General features: G+C 36.5%; 1 protein-coding gene across 5 annotated transcripts; it reads left to right on the forward strand.

Annotated features, from left to right (window-relative positions):
- Positions 1–235: 235 nt before the first annotated feature.
- On the forward strand, positions 236–23,263 carry LOC105691782 (FERM domain-containing protein 5). Of its 5 annotated transcripts, none has more exons than XM_020855696.3 (12): positions 238–677; positions 5,584–5,688; positions 5,825–5,867; positions 6,698–6,874; positions 7,028–7,239; positions 10,811–10,963; positions 12,809–12,823; positions 14,672–14,760; positions 15,535–15,767; positions 15,876–16,040; positions 17,078–17,260; positions 17,906–23,263. In XM_020855696.3, the coding sequence occupies exons 1-12, from the start codon at positions 582–584 to the stop codon at positions 18,295–18,297; spliced, it is 1,863 nt and encodes a 620-aa protein (XP_020711355.2). In that variant the 5' UTR covers positions 238–581; the 3' UTR covers positions 18,298–23,263. The 5 variants fall into 5 exon arrangements, with proteins under 5 accessions (XP_048513685.1, XP_020711355.2, XP_020711354.2 ...); XM_020855695.3 differs by having other exon boundaries at positions 239–677; positions 16,733–17,260; XM_048657727.1 differs by lacking the exon at positions 238–677 and adding an exon at positions 4,281–4,465 and having other exon boundaries at positions 16,733–17,260.
- Positions 23,264–24,143: the final 880 nt, after the last annotated feature.

The raw sequence follows: 24,143 nt of genomic DNA on the forward strand, positions 1-24,143 counted from the left end.
TTCAAACGCACTACTATTTAAATCAATTAAAATAGCGCCTAGAATTGAATTGCTTCGGCTCACACCGTTCGCCGAAGATAGTACTGATCTTCGGTCATCTCCGGTCGACGCTTCGGGGCGATCGCCGTTTTGAATTTCGGCGGGACGGGCAACAATGACGGGCTTCGGTGTTCGATATTTGAATCTCGAAGTCTCGGCTACAAGAATTGTATATCGTAGTATCGTTTTTCCTGCGGACGATTGGCGAGAAGCGATTTTCAGTAGGGCTACCTGCTCCGTGGTGATGATGATGTCTCGTTGTTTTGCTGTCAAGAACAAGAACAGTAGCACTGATTTTTAGTGAGCCGGAATTCGCAATTTTATCAACAATAAACCGGCTGACGTTTCACATTATTTTTACAACGTCACCAACATTAACACGGTGTTCAGATACCGAGTGATAAAATAAATTTCAAAAAAAAAAAAATACACAACAAAAAAAAAACGCTATAACACTTTACATTCATTCGGTCAGTGTGTGGTGCTGTGGGGTGAGGGATGAGGGACAGGGGGATATTTTGGAAAGAGATTTGAGACTAGAAATGTTGAAATTTGGTAGTAAAAACGACGTTACAGTGGTGCATCGCGCCACTATTCGCTTGTTGGACGACACTGAAATAATACAGTGTGATTTTCAGGTAAATATATCTTCAATATATCCACGATGTATCTTTAGGTAATGAAAGAAAATTTTTGAGCTCTCAAGATTCCCTGATATTTTCAAAAACTTCGAGCTCGTTGTTCTCACCCCTTCGTCGTCACCGCTCGAAGCACGTTACGTAGTTACGTTATATTTTCCCAGGGGTTCAATTTTCGATCCCTTCACCCCAAAAATTAACCCCCTTCTCAGACCCAGTCGATTGTCTGGCCGATAATAGTTCCTCGTCCATTCATGTGTATTCGTAATTCGAACGGTTATTTTAACCGTATATCGTTGTGTCCCGCTCGCATTCCCTGGAACGAATCAAGGGTATCGAAATTTTCAAATTTTCAGTTCAGAAGAAGGTAAAATATGCGTAGAGAATGTCGAGTATCTGTATACTTATGTACCCACATAGCTTCTCTACGTAGTGGCACTTTTTCAATCGATTTGTTTATCTATCTTTAAAGGGCAAACTCACCCAGCAGACACACTTTATGCATATAATTTTCCGATATTCCCGAGGCCTGTACGTAGAGAAACGCGAAGAGAGAGAGAGAGAAAAAAAAAAAAAACAGGAGACCCCGTAAAACCAAGATCGTCCTCGTATTTTCCCATAAATTGGCAAAAAAAAATTCAATCTTATACTCATTTTAAACGGTAGCGTTTGTTTCCACGTCGCACAGAGAGAAGAAAAAAGTCACTTCCATTTTCCATGTATTACGCTTACATTGAATTACCTGTGCTCGTACAAAATTATACCCCATATCGTGTGTCGCAGGTGAGTCTCTCGAACGAATCGTCAACCCCATTTATGTAAAAGTAAAGAGAAAAAAAAAGTGTTCCCCATTCATTCGAACGTTTAAAAGCTAATCCTCGATCCCGAACGTTACACGAGAAATTCGAGACGCTGTTATTTTCCACAGAAATAATAGATGCATCTTCATATACACGTAATCTAATAGCCCCGTCTGTACTACGAGCGACTGTATAATGAAAGAAAATTCTACTCCAACGTATTTGAATCGCGTAATCGCGTGTCTGTCCTTTTTGTTTTTTTTTCAATGCTCTTCAACTCCTTTAATAAACGCACGTACATACTATCGAGAAATAGATAAAATCCTACGAACAAAAAGATTGATACTGAAAAAATGGTTCCATCGTTATAATCCAGCTCCAATTTACCCTGCTATATGTATATGACGTGTACCTATACCATACGTGTATCATAATTTTCTCTGAATTCTTGATACGGAAATAATCTGCTCTTTAATGATGAACTTTGCTTCGCTAACCCCGTAATACGGCATACATGAATATAACGTTAATGTATCGCGTATAGTATAAGTATACCTTCATATGTGGCGTATAAATGTACCTGAGTTTTCATTGCTGCGGAATATTACAGAGGAACAAATAAAGCGAATGCAGCGGTAGGACATTTACTCGACGTTTTGCATCACGTGTACAAACGTCTGCCTAATGAATGCTTGTGAAATCGTATTTTATCTTATTTTTATTTATTTATTTTATTTTTTTTCCATCGTCAATGAAGTCGTCGCCGATATGCACTCGCTGTATCTCTCCGCTGAATTAAACAATCATTTGTCAAAATCCACATGCCACTGCATCCAATACGGATACCAGGGCCAGGGTATGTGCGTACATATGTGAGCACATAAGCATCAGTTTTCTCTTATTGAAATATCAATACCTAGCCCCCACGTTTTACAATAACCGTATTCACATACGTAACGCGTATACCATACGATATCGTTAACCGCGTGAAAAGCTTCTCTGCTCAACCGGGGTGAGAGTTTAGCACTGATCTATTGAATTTAGCATAATATAGATCCGCGGTACCACCCCATTCAACCCCCCTCGACCTCCCTTAACTACTTGAGACTTTCCACATATCACTCGTAAAATTTAATTCCTTTCTTTCTTTCTTTCTTTATTCACCCTTCACCTCGCATTCACAAACCTATACCGCGTATGAAATACACAATTTCCGAACGTTAATTTTATCTCATCGCACGCAATGCGGTTCGCATACACGGGTACGTGGGTATTCGTTAATTAAACTTAGGGAAAAAAAGTACCTCGTGTAACACGAAAACTCGTTACTTGATTTTTTCTATTATTTTTTTTTTTTTTTTTTTTCTCCTCTCTCTCTCTCAAAACTTCGCGTGTTCGATAACCCTGGCACCACCCCAAGTTACCTATAACTGAACACACGCGACAGATATTAATCCCTCAGGATTCGAACTGCGTAACATACCCCTGCGTACGTTCGTGACGATTAATAAAATTTGTATGAAGAAATGATGGAAAATTTTCAAAGAGCACATTTGCATGGGCCTGTCGTACGTTCGATGCAATAGCGAGGCATCCTCTGCGATTTAATTTTTTAATTTTCCGTTTTCTTTTACACTTTTTTGCGCGTGTGTGTGTGCGTTCGATGTATATGTATAATATATTCGTACAGGGTGATTCCACGCTCTATTTCCGGTCAAATCGACCGCGAATCAAGCGGCGTAAAAGCGGTGGAATAAAAAAAGAGTGAGAGGAAAAAGACTACGGTGTGTCTGAATATCGCAAATTTCCGTCGTCGATGAATCGTCAATCATTGCATGTTATTGGTATATTATATATTCGGATCTACATACGTGTGCACGTAAACGGACACCCGACTTTGCGGACGCGAAATTACGTAATGATATCGAACTTTTTGCATATTAGGCACGAGTCGAATGACTGGCATATATTTTGCGGTGTTGTATATGTGTATTAATGTGTGTGTATTTTTTCGAAACCGATACATCATCGTCATATCGTACAGATACGTACGGCCATATAAACACGATAATATCATACCTCCAGAAATAAAGTTGAAGTAATTTTTATAAAATCTTTTTAATCGTTTTTTTTTTTTTTTTTTTCTCCTTTTTATTTTCCTCCTTCTTTTTCGTTCAACATAAAACTTTATAAATAGCACACAGTGCGAATGACGTGGAACAGATAGTTTCTCCTTTTCTCTTCCTTCTTTTTTCCTTCATCTTCATCTCACGCCCTCAGAGTCGTATGTATTTATTTTTTTTACTTACAAGTGTACATTCTATAGGGTAATTTTTGTGCTACGACTACGTAGGTACGTACGTACGTCGCCCACATTTCGTCAACGGGGTTAAGAGGAACGTGAAGTAAAACAGGTGTAATTTTACACCTGTTACAATTTTTATAATTACACATAATTCGCGCGCGATTACTTCTTCTTTTTTTTTTTTTCTTCTCACAGGGGTGAAGATGTATTTCGAAATTTCGAGACCCCCCGAAAAGTGACGAAAAAAATTCAAAGACGCTAACGAACGCTCTCCAGACTATCGACATCTCAGGGTAGATTAAAGCTGAAAACAAAAAAAACAAAAAAATGGAACGCAAAGACAAAGAGGTCAAATTCGAGGGGAGAAAACGCAGGCCTTTATTCGAAAGAGTGCATACTCAAAGTCGACGATTTTATTGCTTTTTTTTTTGTAAAATAATTCGGGGGTTTGATTGGAATTGATAATTACAGATGCTCGGTGTTCCGGTTATCTTGTTTCGACCTTGAAAGGTCGAAGGAACGGAAGGAGACGGAAGGTGCGTTGGTACAGAAGCGAGGATAGGAGGATATCGAACCGAGTGGTTGTGCGTTATATTCCGGCAGAAAACGGGACCGTCTCGATCCCCCCCGTCGTATAGACCGCGCCGTCACCCTCGCTCGGTTGTCCGATTGACCCGTTTTCGGTAAAGTTTTCGGGGAGAAAAGAGCCTCCTGCAAAATTTACTGAACAGCAAGCTCTGGCTGCCGCTGGCTCTTTCTATATACCTATGTATTACATGTTATACCGTACGGTATATCTGGATGGATATAAAGTCGAATCGAGTCACCAGCAGCCAGACGGAAGGCGCCAACCCCTGCAGACGGCTGCGAGCCAGACGTATTTTTTTTTTTTCTTTTCTTTATTCTCTCCTATCTTCTATTTCTTCCTATGGAAATCCGTCTTATTTCTCAAGCGTGTACGAGTCCTCTTCACTTTGTGCCAATTTTTCATTTTCTACTCGTACGAAATGTGGTCGATTTTGAACCCGGGGAAATTTTGCGTTTATTTTTCATTCTTACCAGCGTTATGGAATCTTATCTTTGTTTAGTTTCATTATTACATGATGTGGATTTTCTTTTTTCCCTTGTATTTTATTACACTTTCCTTTCCCTCTTTCGTTCTCGTAGCTCTTGGTAGAAATGAGGGTGGCAACGGAAAACCGCGTCCGTTGTAGATACCTACTCGGTTTTTGACCACGGTTTACGAGTTTACTCAAAAGACGTATAAAAGTGAGGAGATTTTTTTTTTTTTTTTGCGTTTTCCAAAAGAAAAAGACAGTCGGTGAGGGTATCCTTCAAATTCCCTTATTTTTTTGAGGTCACTAGGGACGCGTACTCCAGAAGGATTTCCCTTATAGGTAGGAAACTGTAGATACAAAGGAAATAAAAAAATAAAATAATCGTATAAAATAAGACCGATCGCAGTTGTAAAAATAACGAGGAAAAAGTTGATCCTTTTTCATCCTCGCAAAGTTTCGGAGAAAGAGGAATCGTTAATTACAACAATTTTAGAATATAAAAAAGAATTAATACCAATTAAAATATTTGCCGTAAGTGAAATATGTGGAATGCCTGTGATTGAGAGAAAAAAAAAAAGGAATAAAATTCATTAATTAGATTATACGAGATTTTGTCTGGCTTGTGTATAGCAGGTGGAATTAATTTCACTCAATTACACAAGTCGTTTGCTTTTCATTGATAAAATTTATTTCGCCTGATTGAAACTTGAATAATATCAAATAAATTCTCTTTTCATTTACAGCCTCAACACAAGGGAAGATTTATACTGGAATACGTATGCAAACAATTAAATATTCTAGAAACTGACTACTTCGGACTTCGATTCGTAGATCACGCCAGACAGAGGGTGAGTTTTCGATTCGTAATTATCCTTCCAGTTCCTCGATCCATTCTCTGTTTTTTCATACGTGTAATATTTGAATTATTTTTGGCTCCTGATAAAAAAAAATAACGACAAGCTTTATTCTCTTTCTGTTTTTCAGCACTGGTTGGATCTCGCGAAAACAGCGATAAAACAAGTCAAAGGTATATTATCAAATGATTGTCAGAAGGATGAAAAAGGCGATGCGGATTTTTTTATAAATTTTTATCCGTCTCATACGATTTTCTGTGATTCTGGTGAAACGCGTCGCGATCGACTGCGTAATGATCATAGTTTTTAAATCGTTACGCGTAGCTAAATTAGTTCAAATTTATTCAATTTCTCTCATTTACCGACATTCAATATCCGCACGGATCCGATGCAGTTCTCAGATGATTTTCAAAAGCGATGGATATGAAACGAAGAAATAAATAAATAAAATGGAGCCAGACGAAACTTCTACGTAGTTTATAATATAATTTACGCGAAACTTTCCCTCGTCCATCGTTTACCTTGTAGTATATTTAAAATTGTACGAATCAAGTAAGAGTCACGTGTATTCGAGAGGACGACGTAACGGTTTGAGGTGTATATGGAACTGCGGCACACGTGTGTATACCTGTATCTACTTTCACGTTGGGAGGCCATGCATGTATCCTTAGATATACGTGAAATTTTCTTCCATAGACGGTAGACGACGACGGCAGGCGATGTATCCATTACACACAATTTTCTATCGATTTCGGCGAGTATCCGACGTGTGCAGTCCGGAAATTCCATCAAATCACCGACGCGTTTCGATTCGTTTATGCCGAACTGTACGGAATCGTTATGATATCGCGAGATTTTCTACGGCTTTGTAACGAGACGTGGATATTTTTTTCCTGCTACTCGAGAGAAATACGAAGAGCGAAATTTTTCCTTATTTCATTACCCGCCGCGAACGGTATTGAACTTAGTTTATTTATTCATTGAATTTTTCATTCGTTCGCAGACATGGAACCGATATTGTTCAGTTTTCGCGTGAAATTTTATCCACCCGACCCGTTCAGATTGAAAGAAGAAATTACGAGGTATCAAGTCTACCAGCAATTGAAGAGGGATCTTTTACACGGGAGGTTGTACTGCAGTCCCGGCGAAGCCTCTCTCCTCGCTGCCTGCGTAGTTCAAAGTAAATTTTCACGCATTTAATTAGAACACGATGATTCATGCGGATGATTCAAATCATCCGATTTCCATTTGTTCGTATTGTTTTTTGCGTATCTTTTTTTTTTTTATGCTCTTCTTCTTTCTCTTCATTTCTTTCTCTTTCATTGCGATTCAGGTGAACTGGGTGACTACGACCCGGATATACACGAGGGAAATTACATCTCCGAGCACAAATTATTGCTCAAACAAACCGAGCCGATAGAAGAAAAGGCTATGGATATACACCAAACGCAGCTCAAAGGTTTTACTCCGGAGCAGGCGGAAACGCATTTTTTAAGGCTCGCTTCTCAGCTGGACACGTACGCCGTGGATCCACATCCGGTTAAGGTGAATGGGCGGCTTCAATTATAGTCTGTGGTATTAATTGAATGAATGTACAATTATTTCTTTTGCTCCTTTTCCATCTCGATCGATGCGGAGGTCGGTCCTGCAACCACCGGATAATTATGACGACGATAACGACGATCGTTGGAATTCTTTGATTTCTTGTTTCGCGTAATTTACACTCGCAAGCGTATATTCCATCCGAACTAATCAACTGCGTTTACACTAATGTACCGATACACACATCGCGCATCATTTGGCTGGGTCAGATTTACTGCACATAGAGCTCTATAGGTCTTCCATAAATAGATCCGCTATAGAATCACCCTACGAAAATCAAATCATGATAACGATACAACGATCTACGTACAGAGGTACACCTGTACACGCATAGAATGAAAATGAATCAACAACGGACGAATCGATTGTTATTTATTGTATTACGTGTGACGAGTAAATGAGGATGTAATTGGGAGAGGTAAAATGAAGCGAAGAAAAAAAAAATGAAAAATGAAGAGGTACATAAGATGAGGTACTTCAAAGTCGCCCGCGCAAGTCGTTTATCAAATCGATACACATGTACACCGTACAAAAAGATATTTGTTTTCACCCCCTTGGCAACTCAATTCAGGAATAATGTTTTTTCTTTTCTTTCTTCTTTTTTACACAATACGATATTCCATTTTCTCAGAGTTCTACCACAGGAGAGCGCACCGCAGTCTCGCGATCAGTTATATCGAATAAAAGAGAAGAGAAAGTATACGATAAAATAATTGGAATAATTCTGTCACGCCCATTATTTGCCGCTGCGTTTACCGACGTTTACAGTCACTTCCTTTTTCGGTCCGCGTGTGTTGATGGTAAACAACGGGGATATCGCGAGATTTTAGATAAACTCTATAAAGTAGCGGAGGCACGCGTATCCCTTGTTCGCGATCACTTTGATACCGAAACTCGCCGACCAACTCACCGGTTTATTTGTCCCCTTACCTCGTCAGCCACTCATTCCTTATTCAGATTCTTTTATTGCACACCGTTCCCTTTTTTTTTTTTTTAAACGAGAACATTTGATTTTTTTTGTCAAACTTTCTTAAATTTTTATCGCGCTACCCTAGACTTTTTTTTTTCTAATTTTCTCATTCCGTACTCCACCCACACCTCCCCCAGGAGACGTCTGACCAGGCAGATCTTCGGTATATCGTATCGAGTGTTTGTCGTCCAGTGGCCAAGCCAAACATTGAAACATCCCACCGTAGATGTATTGGACATCCCACGTTTGTGTAACTAACCCAAATATCCGTATACATGTATAGGGTTGCTCTGCCTTGCTTTATCGCGTATTCTTTCATCTCTGCATCCATAATTTTCGTGCCATCAAACGCGTAATCCCGATTATTTTTATAACGTCGTCGCGTATCGACGTGGGCGGTTCACTTAATTTATTTCATTTCATTCGCATTAATTTTCCGTCGAATTTTTCTACCGTGGCTCGGGCCCTACGCCTCGCGCTAGCCGTTATCCCTGCAGGATTATTTATTATTTATTCACACGAAGGTCGGTACACTAATAGTCGCATGCTTTTAGCGCGAGTTTCCCCAGAGCGTAGAACAGGGTATGTAATAACATCCTTCGCATCTGTCTTTCTGTCTAAAGTTTGTCTATTCTTTTTCGTTCTTTCGCCTTTTTTTTTTCTGATCCGATGAAATTTAATTTTTTTTTCCCCCCTCTTTTGAATAAATCCACGCTGCGATGCCCGAATTTCCTTTAAACGATAATTCTTTCTGCCATTTTTATTTCGCTGGGCCGCGGAACGAGCCTCGTTTTTTGAGATCCATGTTTCTCGATCCCCCCATCCAATTTGTACGGACTAGAAAATTCGTCGAAATGCCAAACAGCAACTCGACCGACTGCAGCAGTAGCTGTATAAATCGATTCCTCGGTATATACCGTACATTTAACATAGTACATATCCCGTATGTAGGCTTGTTGTATACATAACGTACATAGGAATTTGCATTTGGCACTGCGTACAACGTATACACGTATGTACGGTGTTACATACATACGTACCCTATGAAAGTTTACGGTACATATAAATATGTGTACATGCACACGATATGTAAATACGATATCGCACGTGTGTGAATTCGCCGGAGGTATGTGTGGTGTGTATTTAGTGTATACGCGAAGTACGCTTCGCACGTGTAACTTACAACACCTTTAAATAATCGCTACAGCACAGTCGGTTACACACAAGTTGAATACCTACTTTATTATATTCTGCATCGAAGGAATGATTTGTTCGCACACGCCCCCATGTTACAACACGGTTTCACATATGACCTTATCGCAATCGGGTTTGTAACAATTTCCGAGGCACGGATAACGTTGGCCTCAGTATCGTTATTTTTATCATAAAGGCAGCGATTAATGATCAATCTGTAATATGACACGTGCGTTCGCGTCGGAAAATGGAGCTCAATTAATTCAACGTCTCATTTCATAACAATCTCGCGTGCTATGTCGTCGGTCAAAAAACGAATCGTTGCTCGAGTAAAAAGCGAGGTGAAGAAAAAAATGACGACATTCGTTTGCCAAGAATCTGCAATCCTCCCCCTTCGAAATATCGGACGTATCTAAAGAATTGGCAAACTGCTATGCCAGATTTGATGCACAATTCTCCTCCTTATGGATGTGTGAGGGAAAAAAAAGCTCTGTCGTTGGCCTGCCGCCGATAATTCTTCAATTTTACCGTATTTCATATCATCAAATCGTACCGAATTCTTTTGCTAAACTCTAATTCTAAATTTTCACCGCGCGGTATCTTGACTTCGTACAGCGTAAGTATTTTACTATGACCGAAAGAACTACTCTCCTGGGCCTACCTTACCATAGATATATACCACAACTCGCCCGTAACTCCTGGCTACCCGAATCGATTTCTTTGCATTTTTTAACACGACCTTAGGTACCCGGCCCTATACCAGATCCCCCATATGGCCATCGTTACTCCGACCGATTAATTTCTTTTCTCTTGATAAAAAACGACAAAGAAGCAAAATGAAAATGAATAAGTGAAGACGAAATCTTCGTTTCTCTTACGTCGATGATACACCGATCAAACCTCGATTGCGACGAGGGGTCGGACGTTGAATTTATCGTTCGTATTTCACTTTGAACTTTTATACTCGAATGCCGATGTGGATAAGCGAGTGAAAAAAGAAAAGAATTTCGTATCACTGCCGATGGGTTGCGTCTGGCCTTTTGAGGTGTATAATCGTTATTTGGCAAAGGCGTGTATCGTTCGGAAGGGTAAAGGAGAATATATCTTTTCACCCTTTCATAAGTTGCGCCATCTCCGGCTCGGATTACTAGCAGGCATCTGAAAAGCTTCTGGCACTCGGAACCGATCGTCAAGTATAATAACACACGATAGCCTACGTACAGGGAGGTAGGTAGGGGACTTGGCAATACGACTGATAAATATTCAGGGGAATAATAAACGATTCGTTTAAAGTGTAAGAAAACTTATAGCGAAGATATATTTTATAATCTTGTTTCCTATTCCTTACAGGATCACAGAGGGTCTCAATTATATCTCGGAATAAATCATTGCGGTATACTCACCTTCCAAGGATCGAGAAAAACTCATCATTTCCGCTGGCCGGAAGTACAAAAAATCAATTACGAAGGAAAGATGTTTATCGTACACCTCACCTTTAACGAGGTAACCACCAGGACCCTCCCCCACCCCCGCCACCCTCTTTTTTCTTATTCTTTATCGTCTTATTTTATTCAACTTTCGTTTAAACTTTTCAACGTATCTTCTATATATATACTTTAACGAATCTGATCTTATGAGTTCCTAACGCACACGAGCACAAACATTCGTTAGCATTGTCCCCGCGAACGAATCCTTTCGTCTATAACTATAGATAGTTTAGCCAATTTGTCGTACGAAAAAGAACCCCTTATCTCAAGTTTATCGTCGTTCGCGATTAAGACCGTATCATACAGGTATAAAGGTACATACGATCTATACTCGTGTACATGTATTATATCTATAAGGAAGGAAAAAGTTCTCAACGAAACTTTATTTTATTGCAAAGATATCGTTGTTTTATTTCTTTCGTTTCTTCATTTTTATTTTTTATTTTATTTTTTCTTTCCTACGCTAATAACAAACTAAAACTAGTCTCCAAGAGTATTTTCTATGACACGTATATACCTACGTACGGTATAGAGAAGTAAAAACTTTCATCGTTCCATGCATAAATAAAATATTGTATATAAATACGGTAGGGTAACAAACTTATAACGGTTTCATTGAAATAATAATATCAATTTAAATTTTCGTTCGTAGGAAATTCATTTCCTTTTTAAAATCCAATTTTCTCCATGCAGTTAGAAAATTTACTCCGAAAAAATTAATGCGTTTTCTTGCCCCGTAGCGCGTGTTAAAGACTGTACAAGGTATACATAAGTATGTAATACACACGTACACTTGTGTACGAGGTAGATATTAGTTGCGTCACGTTTTATATGCACATAACCATGTACGTACGTACATATGTTGAAACAGACAAGTATACAGCTGTGCATAGAGATACATCTATGCAAGCTCCGGGGTTATTTTTTATTTCTCTGTCTCTTTTTACCTCTCGCTTATTGCTACTCTTCTTCCGTTTTTTATTTCTTTTACTTTTATTATCTCTTACCCTTATTTTTTTTTACCTTTTTTTTTTTTACCTTTTTTTTTTTTCTTTGCCCCGTTTCTACTCCCTCCGGGTTTTTGCGGCTTGAAAATTGCAGATCTCTACCCTGTACGCGTGCGGCGTGGTCTTCCACCGTTTTCTACGAGGCACGTAACGTTTTCTGTACAAAACATGAAAAATTCTATTTCCTCGTACGTATCGCTGCCGCAAACCTACCTAGTGATCCGTAAAATTCATTCCTGTTTTCTATACACTGTACAGGCGAGATGCGTTCATTTTTGCTGCACACGCTATTTCGGTATTTTATTAATTGGTTTTTTTTTTTTTTTCATTTTCCACCGCAGCGTGTGCACGAAAAAGGAAATAAAAAAAATCAACTGTAAAACGTAGTTTGCTGACTGCGTTTTTAATCGCGTTTGTACGGTGTACAATAATATGTAAAAAAAAAAGAAATGAATGCAAATGAAATTGGAAAAAGAAAAGGAAAATTTGCTGACTAAGCGATTTTTTTTTATTTTATTTTTGGCTATCTCCTACGTCGGTCTCGCCCCTAAATACCGAGTGTTAAATTTAAACGAATGTGGTAATGAAACTATAAAAAATAATTAGAATGGGGGATGAAAATGTTTGTTGAAGATAACCGGGGGAGGGGGGAAAAAAGTCATTTTATTCATTCATTTATTTGCCTCATTTATTTTCGTGTTATACGTGATTTTAAATTTTCTTCAAAACTATTTTTTAAAATTATGTATACATATTACACGTGTATATATGTAACCGCGTTCAGAATCTACTCCCCCTTATTTGTGGTAGAATGAAACTAATCCAATTATCTATTTGCATTGTGCTTTGCTCAGGACTTGAGGACGAAGGTAAGTCTCAGTCGTTTCTAAAGTCTCGTTCGTTATACGTTACGTTTATACTTTGTACGACGTGAAATTTGTACGTTCGCGCGTTATTGCACTGCGGCAGAAAAATAATTGAATAAAAAAAAAAAGAAGTTAAACGAAATAGGAAAAAAACTTGTCGCGTCGACGAAATCCGAGCAAATCCGGTCAAAGTTCGATAAATTCGGTATTCCGACGCGTTTGTCGAAATTAATATCGAAATAATAAAATTACAAAAATTTACTCAAATAGGATATAAAACGTATATTTACCCTGTCACGTGAACCTTGACCCAAATGTATATATATATGTGAAGGCAGAGTAGCTGAATATATATTTTTTTTTTCCTCCTCTATTTGAATTCGTTGCATACTAGGATTTAGGAATCAGGATTAATTGGGTAGTGCGAGGGTGTATACATTTAGTGGGGGGGGAATGCAGGTCCCGCCGGAGAAGAAAAAAATCGCCAATGTTTGCTGGCGAAGAACTAAACCTCGTGGTTCGCCAAAACTGAGCCATAAGTAAGTAATTTCCAAAATTTCCTTTCTCTGTTTTTGCAGCGAAAAATAAACGAACGATCGAACGTTAGTTTTATTCCTGTAAAGAACTGTGAAAGATTTTTTTTTCTCTCTTTTTCTTTTTATCACCGAACAATACACTTACATAGAAATATTCTCGTAATACCCACCTCGTTAATGGATTGTTGTGCAACTTTTAAGCTCGTTAAAGTTCCAGTGCGAAGCATACACGAGTGCAAGCCTGTAATTCCAATATAATAATGTGTGTACATTTATATGTACGTGTAACGATGTAACGCAGAGCTTTTTGTTGGGACCTACATTCCTCAGTATTATGCTATACATAAATAGGTATACCGTAAGAATCTCAGGAAAGTGAACAACATAGGGAACGCATGAGCGCGAGAGAGAGCTTATGGAAGTTCCGTGAGTGCGAGACAGACAGACTGCCTGCCCCTCCGTTGCCTTCGAGTCCCCACTCTGTCAAATTGTAAACAGACCATCGCTAGAGCTGTGATCTAAGTAAGCGCGTTCGGGTTGAGAGTGTTTTTCTCTCACAATTGATAAAACAAAAACCATTAGCATAAATATGATTGACTTTATTCCTTTGAATATTAAAAAATTTTCAAAAAAGTTCCCAATTCAAAATGAAGGTTTTCTCATGAAAATATAATTTTTTTTTTGTTAATGTAAATGTATTTAAATCTTTAATGATTCTAATTACAATTATTAATACTTATTATTCTTGATATCACAGACTTTTTTTTATTGATTTTCTTTAAACAGGCTATCACAGCTCTAGCGATAGTCTGTTTACAATTTGGCGGAGTGGGGACTCAAAGGCAACGGAGGGGCAGGCAGTCTGTCTGTCTCGCACTCACGGAACTTCCATAAGCTCTCTCTCGCGCTCATGAGTTCCCTATGTTGTTCACTTTCCTGAGATTCTTACGGTATACACATATGTATAACGGTAGCTACTTTGACATAGGTATCTAGAGGGTACGTAGTTTGATTAACATAGAAAAGAAAAGAAAAAAGAAAAAAACAAATAGAAAAGAAACGAGATTATTATTAAATTACCAATCCAATCGCTAAAATTTCCCGATATTTTTCACTGTCGTAGTTCGTAAATATACATACATGATAGAATAAAGCACACTTATAGTCGTCGTCATATAATTGTTCTACATAGTTATTTTTTTTTTTTCTCCAATTTTTATCGATGAGAGAAAAAAAGAAAAAAACCAAATAAAAAAAAAATAGCGTAGTTTCGTAGATGAGTGTTTTTCTTTTTCTTTTTATAAAAAACTTTCAGAAAAAACACACCGTTGGTTTTAAGTGTCCAACGGGTTCGAGTTGTCGTCATGTCTGGAGGTGTGCGATCGAACAAATGCTCTTCTTCACGTGAGTATTATAACGTGATCATTTTTTTTTATTTTTTTTTTTTATTTGTTTCCAATTTTCATTTCTAATTTTTATGGTCGTCGTAGATTTTTTACTCATTAAAATCTCATCGTTAGTCGATGTTATAGACTGTGTTGTTCATAGATACTAAAACTCCATAGATTCTAGTTGATAGTTAGCTGAAATTTTAAACACGTGATCTACCCTTATTACAGGTTCTGGACAGGGTGACTAAATTGAACGAAAATATTCCATTTTTACTCCAATAATTTCACCAGGTTTTAACTATTTTTTTGTTTTTACTCTCCACAACTCTTTGAACAATCCAAATCATTCGTCTCACAATAATGTGTGTGGGATCGATAATCGGATCTCATGGGCTCTTGGGGTAGGAGTTCGTTTCTATCTTTTCATTTTTTTAGATTTTTGGCTCGGGTTCAAAATTTGCGAGGTCGAAGAGAGTGGCTACTTGAATTGCACTTTGCCAAAAGTTTAATGCACGCAAATACTTGTTGATATCATTTTATCAGCGCGAACACGTATGTATATCTCTTTCCACTTAATTGATTCTATAAAAAAAAGAAGAGAAAAAGAACAGAAATTAAGATCGACTGCACCGAGTTTAGTGGAAGATATGTCCGAAGAATCTAGAATCTATAGGGAGTAACTTTACGAAGAGTGAAAGTAATCGTCCGATATTATTTGAACGAAAAAAAAAATAGAAAAAAAAATGGTACACTCGAATGAAATCAATCTTTTTCGACGTACCCACAGTTTGCCGCGGGCTTCCGATGCCCCGGTGGTTAGCGGAGGCTCGATATTTTCATGGGGAACAAAATTCAAGTACACCGGACGTACGGAAAGAGAAGTCCTCGAGGAAACGGGACCTCTGAGAAAAGAGGAGCCGGCGATACAACGAGGAAATGCCAGGACGTCCAGCTTGAGAAGGAAAGCCAGCAGCGTACCGGCAACCCCTAGCACACCGAGTCAAGACCTCGTGGAAATTCGTGAGCTATTTTTCTCATTCCATCGATTCGTGCGTCGCGAATATACGTATATATCGTTTGAAAATTCTCCGGAGATACCTTCATTTTTACCGTTCTTTTCTTGTAAAGGGTATTCCAGTTTGCCGAGGAGCTGTCACAGCGCCGGTCTTGACGGTACAGGAATGTGCGACGGCGGAGGTGTTCCCTTTAGCTCGCCTTACTGCCCTGACAATACCCTTCCATTGTTGGAAACCGTCTCCGAGGACCAAGAGATTCATGCCCGTAGAAATAATGGTTGGTTGCATCGATTTTATACACATTGCATCGTCACGTCTCTTATATTAATCCTTATAGAATTTATACCTTTGTCTGTTCATCGTGTACTTTGTTCCTAATTATTTATTTTTTATTTTTTTTTATATATTCTATGTATATATACGAATACATATACCTTCGATTATTATCTATATCAGTCCGAAGAAGCTTTTGCGTGCACATGATGTACTCTAATATCCGGATAGCAAAAAAAAAACCAGGGTGCTGAGAGATACGGGGGAAAGTATTGAATTATCCTCCGTTCTGAAACAACGATGAATAGTTTACTTTCGAAAGTTCTCTTTCATTTGAGTCTGTATTCATTTTTGTTTCTTTGGTTTACTTGGCCTGAATCTCCGTATAATTTACTTTGGTTTTTGTACAAAACTTTTCAAATACCGTGAAAAGTTTTTTTTTATCATTTGAAATATCTACAATGAGTGTTCAATTGGATTGGTAAATTAGCTGCATGAGAACGAAAAAATCAAACAAACAAACAAACAACGAAAACCTAAAACATGAGTAAAAAAAAATAAGTACACTTCCCAAGAGCTTTCTGGTATGATTGTCATAGATTGACGAAGCGGGTTGATTATTTTTAGTAAAGTCTTGCTTGTCTGGGCTTTTTAGATTTTATTTTCTGTTATTATTTTCATTTTTCTGTTCTTTAGCGGTAGACGAGAATGATTCGCATGCGAGTGCCGTCGCCGAACAAATACAACCGGTGAAAAAGTTGAAATTTGCAAAGACCACGTTCAGCAAGGCTCCGCCGTTGTACAGTCAGAAAATAGTTATAGGTACGGAGGAGTTAACTGGAAAAAATATTGATAAACTGGTGAGGCAAAAGATAGATTCATTTGAAAAAAGTCCAAAAGTCGTGAGATCCACCGCCCTTATTGTTAAAACGTCAAAGACGATCGCCGATCCAACGGCTAATGGACTAGTTTCTTGGCCAAGAACAAAAATGGGCTCAACTTCGAATTTAAAGTTGAACGGTAACGTTTACCTCTCCAAAGACTCTGCAGCCCAAAGGGACTTCAGCCGTACACTGTCTTATTCCTCCGGGTCTCTGCCTCTGAATCGCGACGGTGATTTAACGAGCATGAGGAAGCGTCAGGTAAACCCAAAGATAGACGATTACGCGCCGGGGATGAATCGTGTCGATTCGAAGGACGGGGATGACGGCCCCAGGACCACAGGTGAGTCGCATATATGTTAGTTAAAATTTTTCTTCAAAACTCAATAGGTTCTCGTCTCCTCTGTTTCTCTACTTTTTTCACAACTCTCTGATCGTTGCACTTTTTCATTATATACATAGTCCAAATCTGCTTCCGCCACCTGCATGTTTTTTTTTTTTCTTTTTCTTTTTTGGTTTCTTTTCAACGTTCGTTCGACAGTAACGCGCCTTTTGGTCACGAAATTCACTCTCCGGATTGAGCGAAATCGAAAGATTCTCACCCAGTACACCTGTAATCGTTAAGAAACATGAAATACCTGGACTGATGATAAGTTAACGAATAATATCGTGTGAAATTTTGTTTCACAGATAACTAGAGAACCGGCACCTAAGGCTTTCCTTCAACGTTCATTAATGCTTTTTCAGTAAAAAAAAAATCGCTGCATATAAGATCAGAAAATTGTCATTCCATTCGCGGACATTCGCAGTTTGGCACGTACAGTCATCCTAGCACATGTCCTATACGTATTCGTTGTAAATTCATCAGGATAAAAATTGTTATCGTAATTCGAAGATTTTATAAAAATCAAAACGTCGGATAAGATGGGCAAGGCATTCCAGTGAACTTTGTATTCTTGGAATGATACGAAATATCGATTTGTTACAGTTGGTGTCGACGAGGCAGATACGAATGACTATTACTTCAGGGATTCCTTCGACCATTCCTCGTCGGAGAGTCAGCTTTTAGACGCGACTGGGAAATCTCATAGTCGATCTGTAACGCCGGTGCCAAAGATGCAGAAGCTTCAAAATTCTAAGTTATGCCTACAAGTGAAAAAATCAGGTAAAATGTCGCATAAACGTCTTCGTATAATAAAAATTTTCGTACCGGCTTTAATGCTGACGATAGTCGTCCTTTGTATCGTTACCGTATTAATATTCGAAACAGATACAGCGTTGTTCAACAGTATGCGAAAAACACCAGAAATGGTGGCATTGAGAAACCAGTGTTACGCGCCGATAAGAGAATTTCTCAAAAGCAAATTTGGTCTGTTTTGATGTCGAGTAACGAAATTTAGAAAAATCGCAAGTGCTGAACCTCTGAAGTCTTAACGCCAGTGCCAATTTAATCAGGAACTCAAAGACATCATCCAAATGGAGAGTGAAACACTCCCCCGATCGAATTCAAAATTTCTGCTAATTCGTATCACGTGAGAAAATTATTTCATCCGGTCATCCAGGTCGTCAGCTGAGCTTCAATCGTACCGAACGGAATCCATGATAATTCAGTTTTATTTCGTCGAGAAGTTAAAGCCACGACAATTCGCACATTCGGCTAACGATTGATTTTTTTATGGGCTAGAGTTTGGAAAAAGAGTTAAAGAAAAGTCGGGAGAAACGAAATCGATAATCAACTACTGAGCTGGCCATTCGAATGGGGGGTTGAAAAAACACTGTGATTTATAAAGAGAAAAAAATAAAAGAAAAAAAAAAGTAAAACAAGACAAAAGATAATTGTATTAATGAATAATGTTAATGATAATTCATTCGCTGGCGATATTATGATCGTATTATGTCGCGTATTGAACCGAGAAAAACCGTTTGTAAAGTGCAATAGAATTGCATTCCGATAAATTGTAACAAAATAATTATATATATAAATTATAATGAACATCTATCAAAGGTGTGTATTACGTAAAACTGAAACTAAACGCACGCGTTTATATAAAGTAACAAGGAAAAAAATAAATAAATAAATAAATAATAAATACCTATTTTAACGTTAAAACGGAAAAAAAGAGAATACAATACAAATTTATTTAATAATAGATTAAATATAGCAATGTTAGGTAATTTTAATGTTCAACGAAAAGCAATTATAATTCATAGAAATTAAGACGGTAATAGGACACGCCGATTCTATCGCGAATAGTTGACGGAGTGGATAAAAAATAAATCAATGCTTTGTTCGTGATTGTCGTGTGTTGATTAAAAATCGTGGAATGAATAAAAGAAAATTTTTTGCTTTTTCAATTAATTGAATTTCGGAAAAACCAAAACGACGATGTACTCGCGTACATCGTTTTAATTACATTGAGGAATTTGATACTTAGGTACTTAAAAAGTTATAATTAATTATTTATTCGTGGAAGTTACTACTCAACAAAGATTGCCCCGTACATTATAGGCAATGAGAATTATATCGATCAATTATTGATAGCCTCAGTTGTTCTTCGTTTACCGGCAGAAAGTACTCAGCTCAGAGACTAAAAAACTAAGAGGATATTGTATCGTTAGAAATTAGGAATAGCGTTTATTACAGGCGTTTCCAGACGTAAGAATGTATAACAAAATGCGTGTAAGGTTTGAATTATTTTAGAGTAATCTACAGTAGATATAATGTGTAACGTGGATCACGAAGGCTGCATTATTTCACATCTCCATTTCATCATTGCCAGCTGCTCTCGCTTTTCAATTCCGAAGCGGTAAATTTCGCTTGCAAAAAAACAAAATAAATAAATTAGCAAAGGGAGAATGACAACTGATTTTTCGAACGAGAGTTAAAAGTTCTTTCACTATAGTGTCTCATCGTATTCGTATACGACGTCATCTCCTCGGTATCTGAAAATAATATTAATTATAATTATAACGATAATTATACACAAATGAATAAATAGTAAAAGAAAATCATAAAAAAAATCTAACATATAATGTGCTGTTGAATGTTAACGATGGGATGATCTCTCTTCTTTATAACAACTTTGTGCATCTGACCTTCATTTCCTACAAGTGCCTACGCTGTACTAAAAAGAATAAAAAAATCTTTCAATTCGTTTTTTTCGTCTCAGTTATTTCGAGCAGATTATATAAACCGAAAACGATCAACAATACTATCATAGAGTTTGCTCGAAATCGTTTCGAAAAATTCGACACGCCAAACTCCATGCGAAACTACGTGTATAGTGTATTAACGTGTATAATGTGTAACGTACAGCGTTCCTTTGACTTGATTTGATGAATTAGAAAAAAACTAAATAGACGAAAACAGTGATTGAGTTCAACGTCATCACCGAAATAATTGTATGATTTACAAGTCAAAAACTATGACCGACCAAACTTTCACCAAATCGCATCACGCTAATTTAAATAAATCAAGTCCAAGCGACGCTATGCTCGACTTGCAAATTGTATAAATATATAGATGTAAACAGATGTCAATTGCAATATATGATTAATCTAGTTGTAAAGAAAAAGAAACAAAAAAAAACCAAAAAGATCGAAGAAAAACTAACGACGATGGGCGAACGGGGGAAAAGAAATCAAGTTAATCGAATCATAATTAAGTAGGATATACTAAAATGACGGTGAACTGATATAAAATCGAAAAAAAAATCCTAAAGCGAATATTTCTGATGCTAAAAAAATATTTAACCTGAATCGATCCGATATTTTCAACGTAGCGTTAACTATGCGTAATGAGTTCGTGATTTATATTGGATAATCCGATAGCGATGATTTAGTTTTTTTTCTCTCAGAAAGTGCGATCGAAGGAGAGGTAAATTCACATATGATTCGACATCGAATAATAATACAAACTGAGGAAAGAAGAAATAATTTTTATTGAAAAATTGACAGCGCTGTGGGAATCTCCTGTCTTACAACAATTACAATTTAAATAAATAAATTTGCGAATAATTTACTAGGGAAAAAAAAAAAAAAAAAAGTAACATATATAGAAAAAATCAATTAACGAATACAACTTTATAATTCACGCTTGTTAATTGTAATAATAACGATAATAAGAATTAATTACGACGACGGTGATGATGACGACGATGATGCGGTAAGGTAGTTGAGCATGAATGATTAGAAAACTAATTCAATTGTGTCGAAGAATAATTTCTTTGATATAGGCGAGAGTGCTTGAAAGAGTAGATAATTTATAAGAATTTCTAAGCGCTTAGTAAATGCAGTGCAAAAGGTTGAACGTATTACATACAATCATTTTTCAATCGTTTAATTTTTCATTCTGTCCTCACTCGAATAAGAACATTAGGCTTTTCGATGATATATGTATAACTATTAATTAAACGGTAGCATAATTTTCACGCAATCTTGCCTGGCTGTTGGCTCAACGGGTCACACAGAGACTTATGGATATTATACGATTACGTATAATAGAACTATGCATATAACTCGACATCTATATTTTAACAGAAAAATTTAAACGACATAATAGAGAAATTTAACTAATAAATAGTTTCTGATCACATCATATTTGTAGCATAACTTCTCATTCTAACTTGACGAAAATAAAATTTATTACTACTCTGCACGATGTGATTATTGTATCAATGATAATTATAGAAAAAAAAAGCTTCGTTCAGTTCTAAAACAGTTAAATTTCATCGCCAGGTGATCATGTGCGTCCTTCAATGGTTCTCGAAGTCTGTGTCGTTTAAAGCAAAAGAAAAAAAAAATAAATAAATAATCATTATACTAAAATCAAAGAAAGAAAAAGAAAAACCTAATTAATGCTAGGCTGTTGTTAATTTGGTGTGATAGAAGTAACTAATTAGTACAAAACAATTTGTTAGTACGTATGAATTTCTCATGGTTTTTAGGGATATGTGTATAATAGCTAGGTATTCATGTATGTTACGTACAAACGAAGGGTGTAAACTTGGTGATGGAATATGTCAAAGATTTTTTCTATTTTTTTTTTTTTTTCCATTCTCGTTGATTTTCCATTTCATTTATCAGGCTTAATTGGCTCACATATCAATCAATAGAAATCTCAATCCCTCATGCTTTGTACAAGGATCACAATCGTACTTGAATAATAAGAAAGAACCATTCTAACTAACGCTATTATGTACATTTTTTTCTTATTCACTATTTAAAGAGAGAGAAAGTAAATTAATCAATTATTCCATGACAATGATCAAGAGATACAATCATTCATTTTTACAATCAAACGCGAAAACTTGGACATTCAACCGGCAACGGATTATTTTCATAATTTCATACGTTGTTATGTGTACTTGAACTATTTGAAATTAAACAATCATTAATTGCATTTTAATTTCATATCAATAAATATTCACAATACAATATGATTGCGTATAAGATTTTTCGTATACATACAATTATATCAGCATAAGAAATAAAATAAAAAATAATAACACTAACGATACTAATAGTAACGATAATAATTGCGACAAGTAATCAAAAAGGGAGTTAAGAAAATGAACGAAAAGAAAAAAAATGTTCCATCGGTCGATGAATGCTGTTTAATCATAATTGCTAGTCGAGTATGAATTGGAATAATTTCTTCAAATACTGTGTAACATTAGTTCTCATATAAAATTCGATATTCTTTGACTGTATCGGAGGTTACTAATAATAATCCACGCAAAATTGTTACAACAGATTCGAAAGGAGAATGGAAAAAGATAATGAATAGTATCGATGAAAAGAAGAAAGATTTCGAACAAACAAATCGTAGAGGATATCCAAAGATTTAATGTGCTATTACGATTATTATACAGCAGCTGCAGTGCAAGTTCAAGATTTACAATTAGAAAGAAAAAGAAATGAAATAAGAAATATTGCAAATCGTGTTCACTTTCGATTGAAAAAAACAATTATTAATAAAAAAATTCCGTAGATAATTCTTTATACCGCATATACATATTAAAAAAAAAAATATATATATATATATATACGTACTTATAACATAATGAATTTAGAAAACGTAACTTAGAACACGGCATTGTACTTTGAATTAGTCGATTCATGCAACCTCGTTTGATAAAAAAGAGAAAACAACCAAAAAAAAAAAAGTAATTGATGGAAATTTTCATTCTCTATCTCTTTATTTTTTTTTCGAATGATACGTGTAATTTATTTTTTGTTAGTTTTTTTTCTATTCATTTTGTGCGAAAGATATTGGATGTGATGCAGATTAATGTTTATATATTAATAATAAATAAAGATTAAACTTTTGTGTTCTGAAATTCAATTTTTATGAGTAAATTAGGGTGCATTGTTGTTTAATTATTATGTTGTTTATAAATAAATAAATGGAAAAGAAAAAAATTGGAGAAATTTAACGCTCGTCCGACCCGTTCCAAATTCTTCAACAAATCAAATCATTTATTACTTATTGTATTCAACTGCGAAACGGAAAAAAGAGGAGGATCCGGACTTTTTGTGGTACGTGCGCATATTTTTTTTTTTCTCTCTTTTACATCCGCGTACGAGAGGACTTGAGTTTACCGCATAATAAGATAAGCGGAATAGAGTGAGCTACTTTTTCCGGACTGTCTTGATGATGATTTGATGAAAATGAAAAAGGAAAAAAATTATGGAATCCTATGTCTTCTGTAATCCTCACAATATAAATGACATGTATCAGTCTACGCTGTTAAATTATCATCCAGATCCAATAAAAGCATGATACAATTCTTTGTGTGATTGTAGAGCTGATGATTTATTTGTAAAAACTGAATAAAAAGAATAATTGACAATGTACTACAGTTGATGACCTTGGTTATCTCATGTTAAACTTTCCAAGTCCGTGTGGTTATCCTGGTATAACCATAGTTTTAATTATGTTTTTATTCAGAAAAGATTTCTTCGAGTATTCCAGTAAACCTGATTGATTAACATGTATCCATATGGGCATGTGTATTCGCAGCTGTTCATATACATGCATATATCTCTAACGTAAGATCATTTTTTTATGATCTTCGGATGATTCAGGCGAAACTCCGAGATCTCAAACAGGTGAATCAATGATCATCGATAATTTTGAAATCATTGGTAAAAGAGAGAGAAAAAAAAATTGAATAAAATGGCCCTTGAATAACAGACAAAATTGCATAAATTCAATTTGACTC

Source organism: Athalia rosae, chromosome 6, assembly GCF_917208135.1.
Source record: "Athalia rosae chromosome 6, iyAthRosa1.1, whole genome shotgun sequence".
Lineage (NCBI taxonomy): Eukaryota > Metazoa > Arthropoda > Insecta > Hymenoptera > Athaliidae > Athalia > Athalia rosae.

What these genes read in the sequence shown, in the direction of transcription:
- LOC105691782 (XM_020855695.3), top strand. Translation starts at nt 582, where the DNA reads ATGTTGAAATTTGGTAGTAAAAACGACGTTACAGTGGTGCATCGCGCC. An exon ending in GAACAAATGCTCTTCTTCAC is followed by an intron (nt 14,761 to 15,534) that starts GTGAGTATTATA and finishes ACGTACCCACAG; the next exon opens with TTTGCCGCGGGCTTCCGATG. An exon ending in TCATGCCCGTAGAAATAATG is followed by an intron (nt 16,041 to 16,732) that starts GTTGGTTGCATC and finishes TCTGTTCTTTAG; the next exon opens with CGGTAGACGAGAATGATTCG.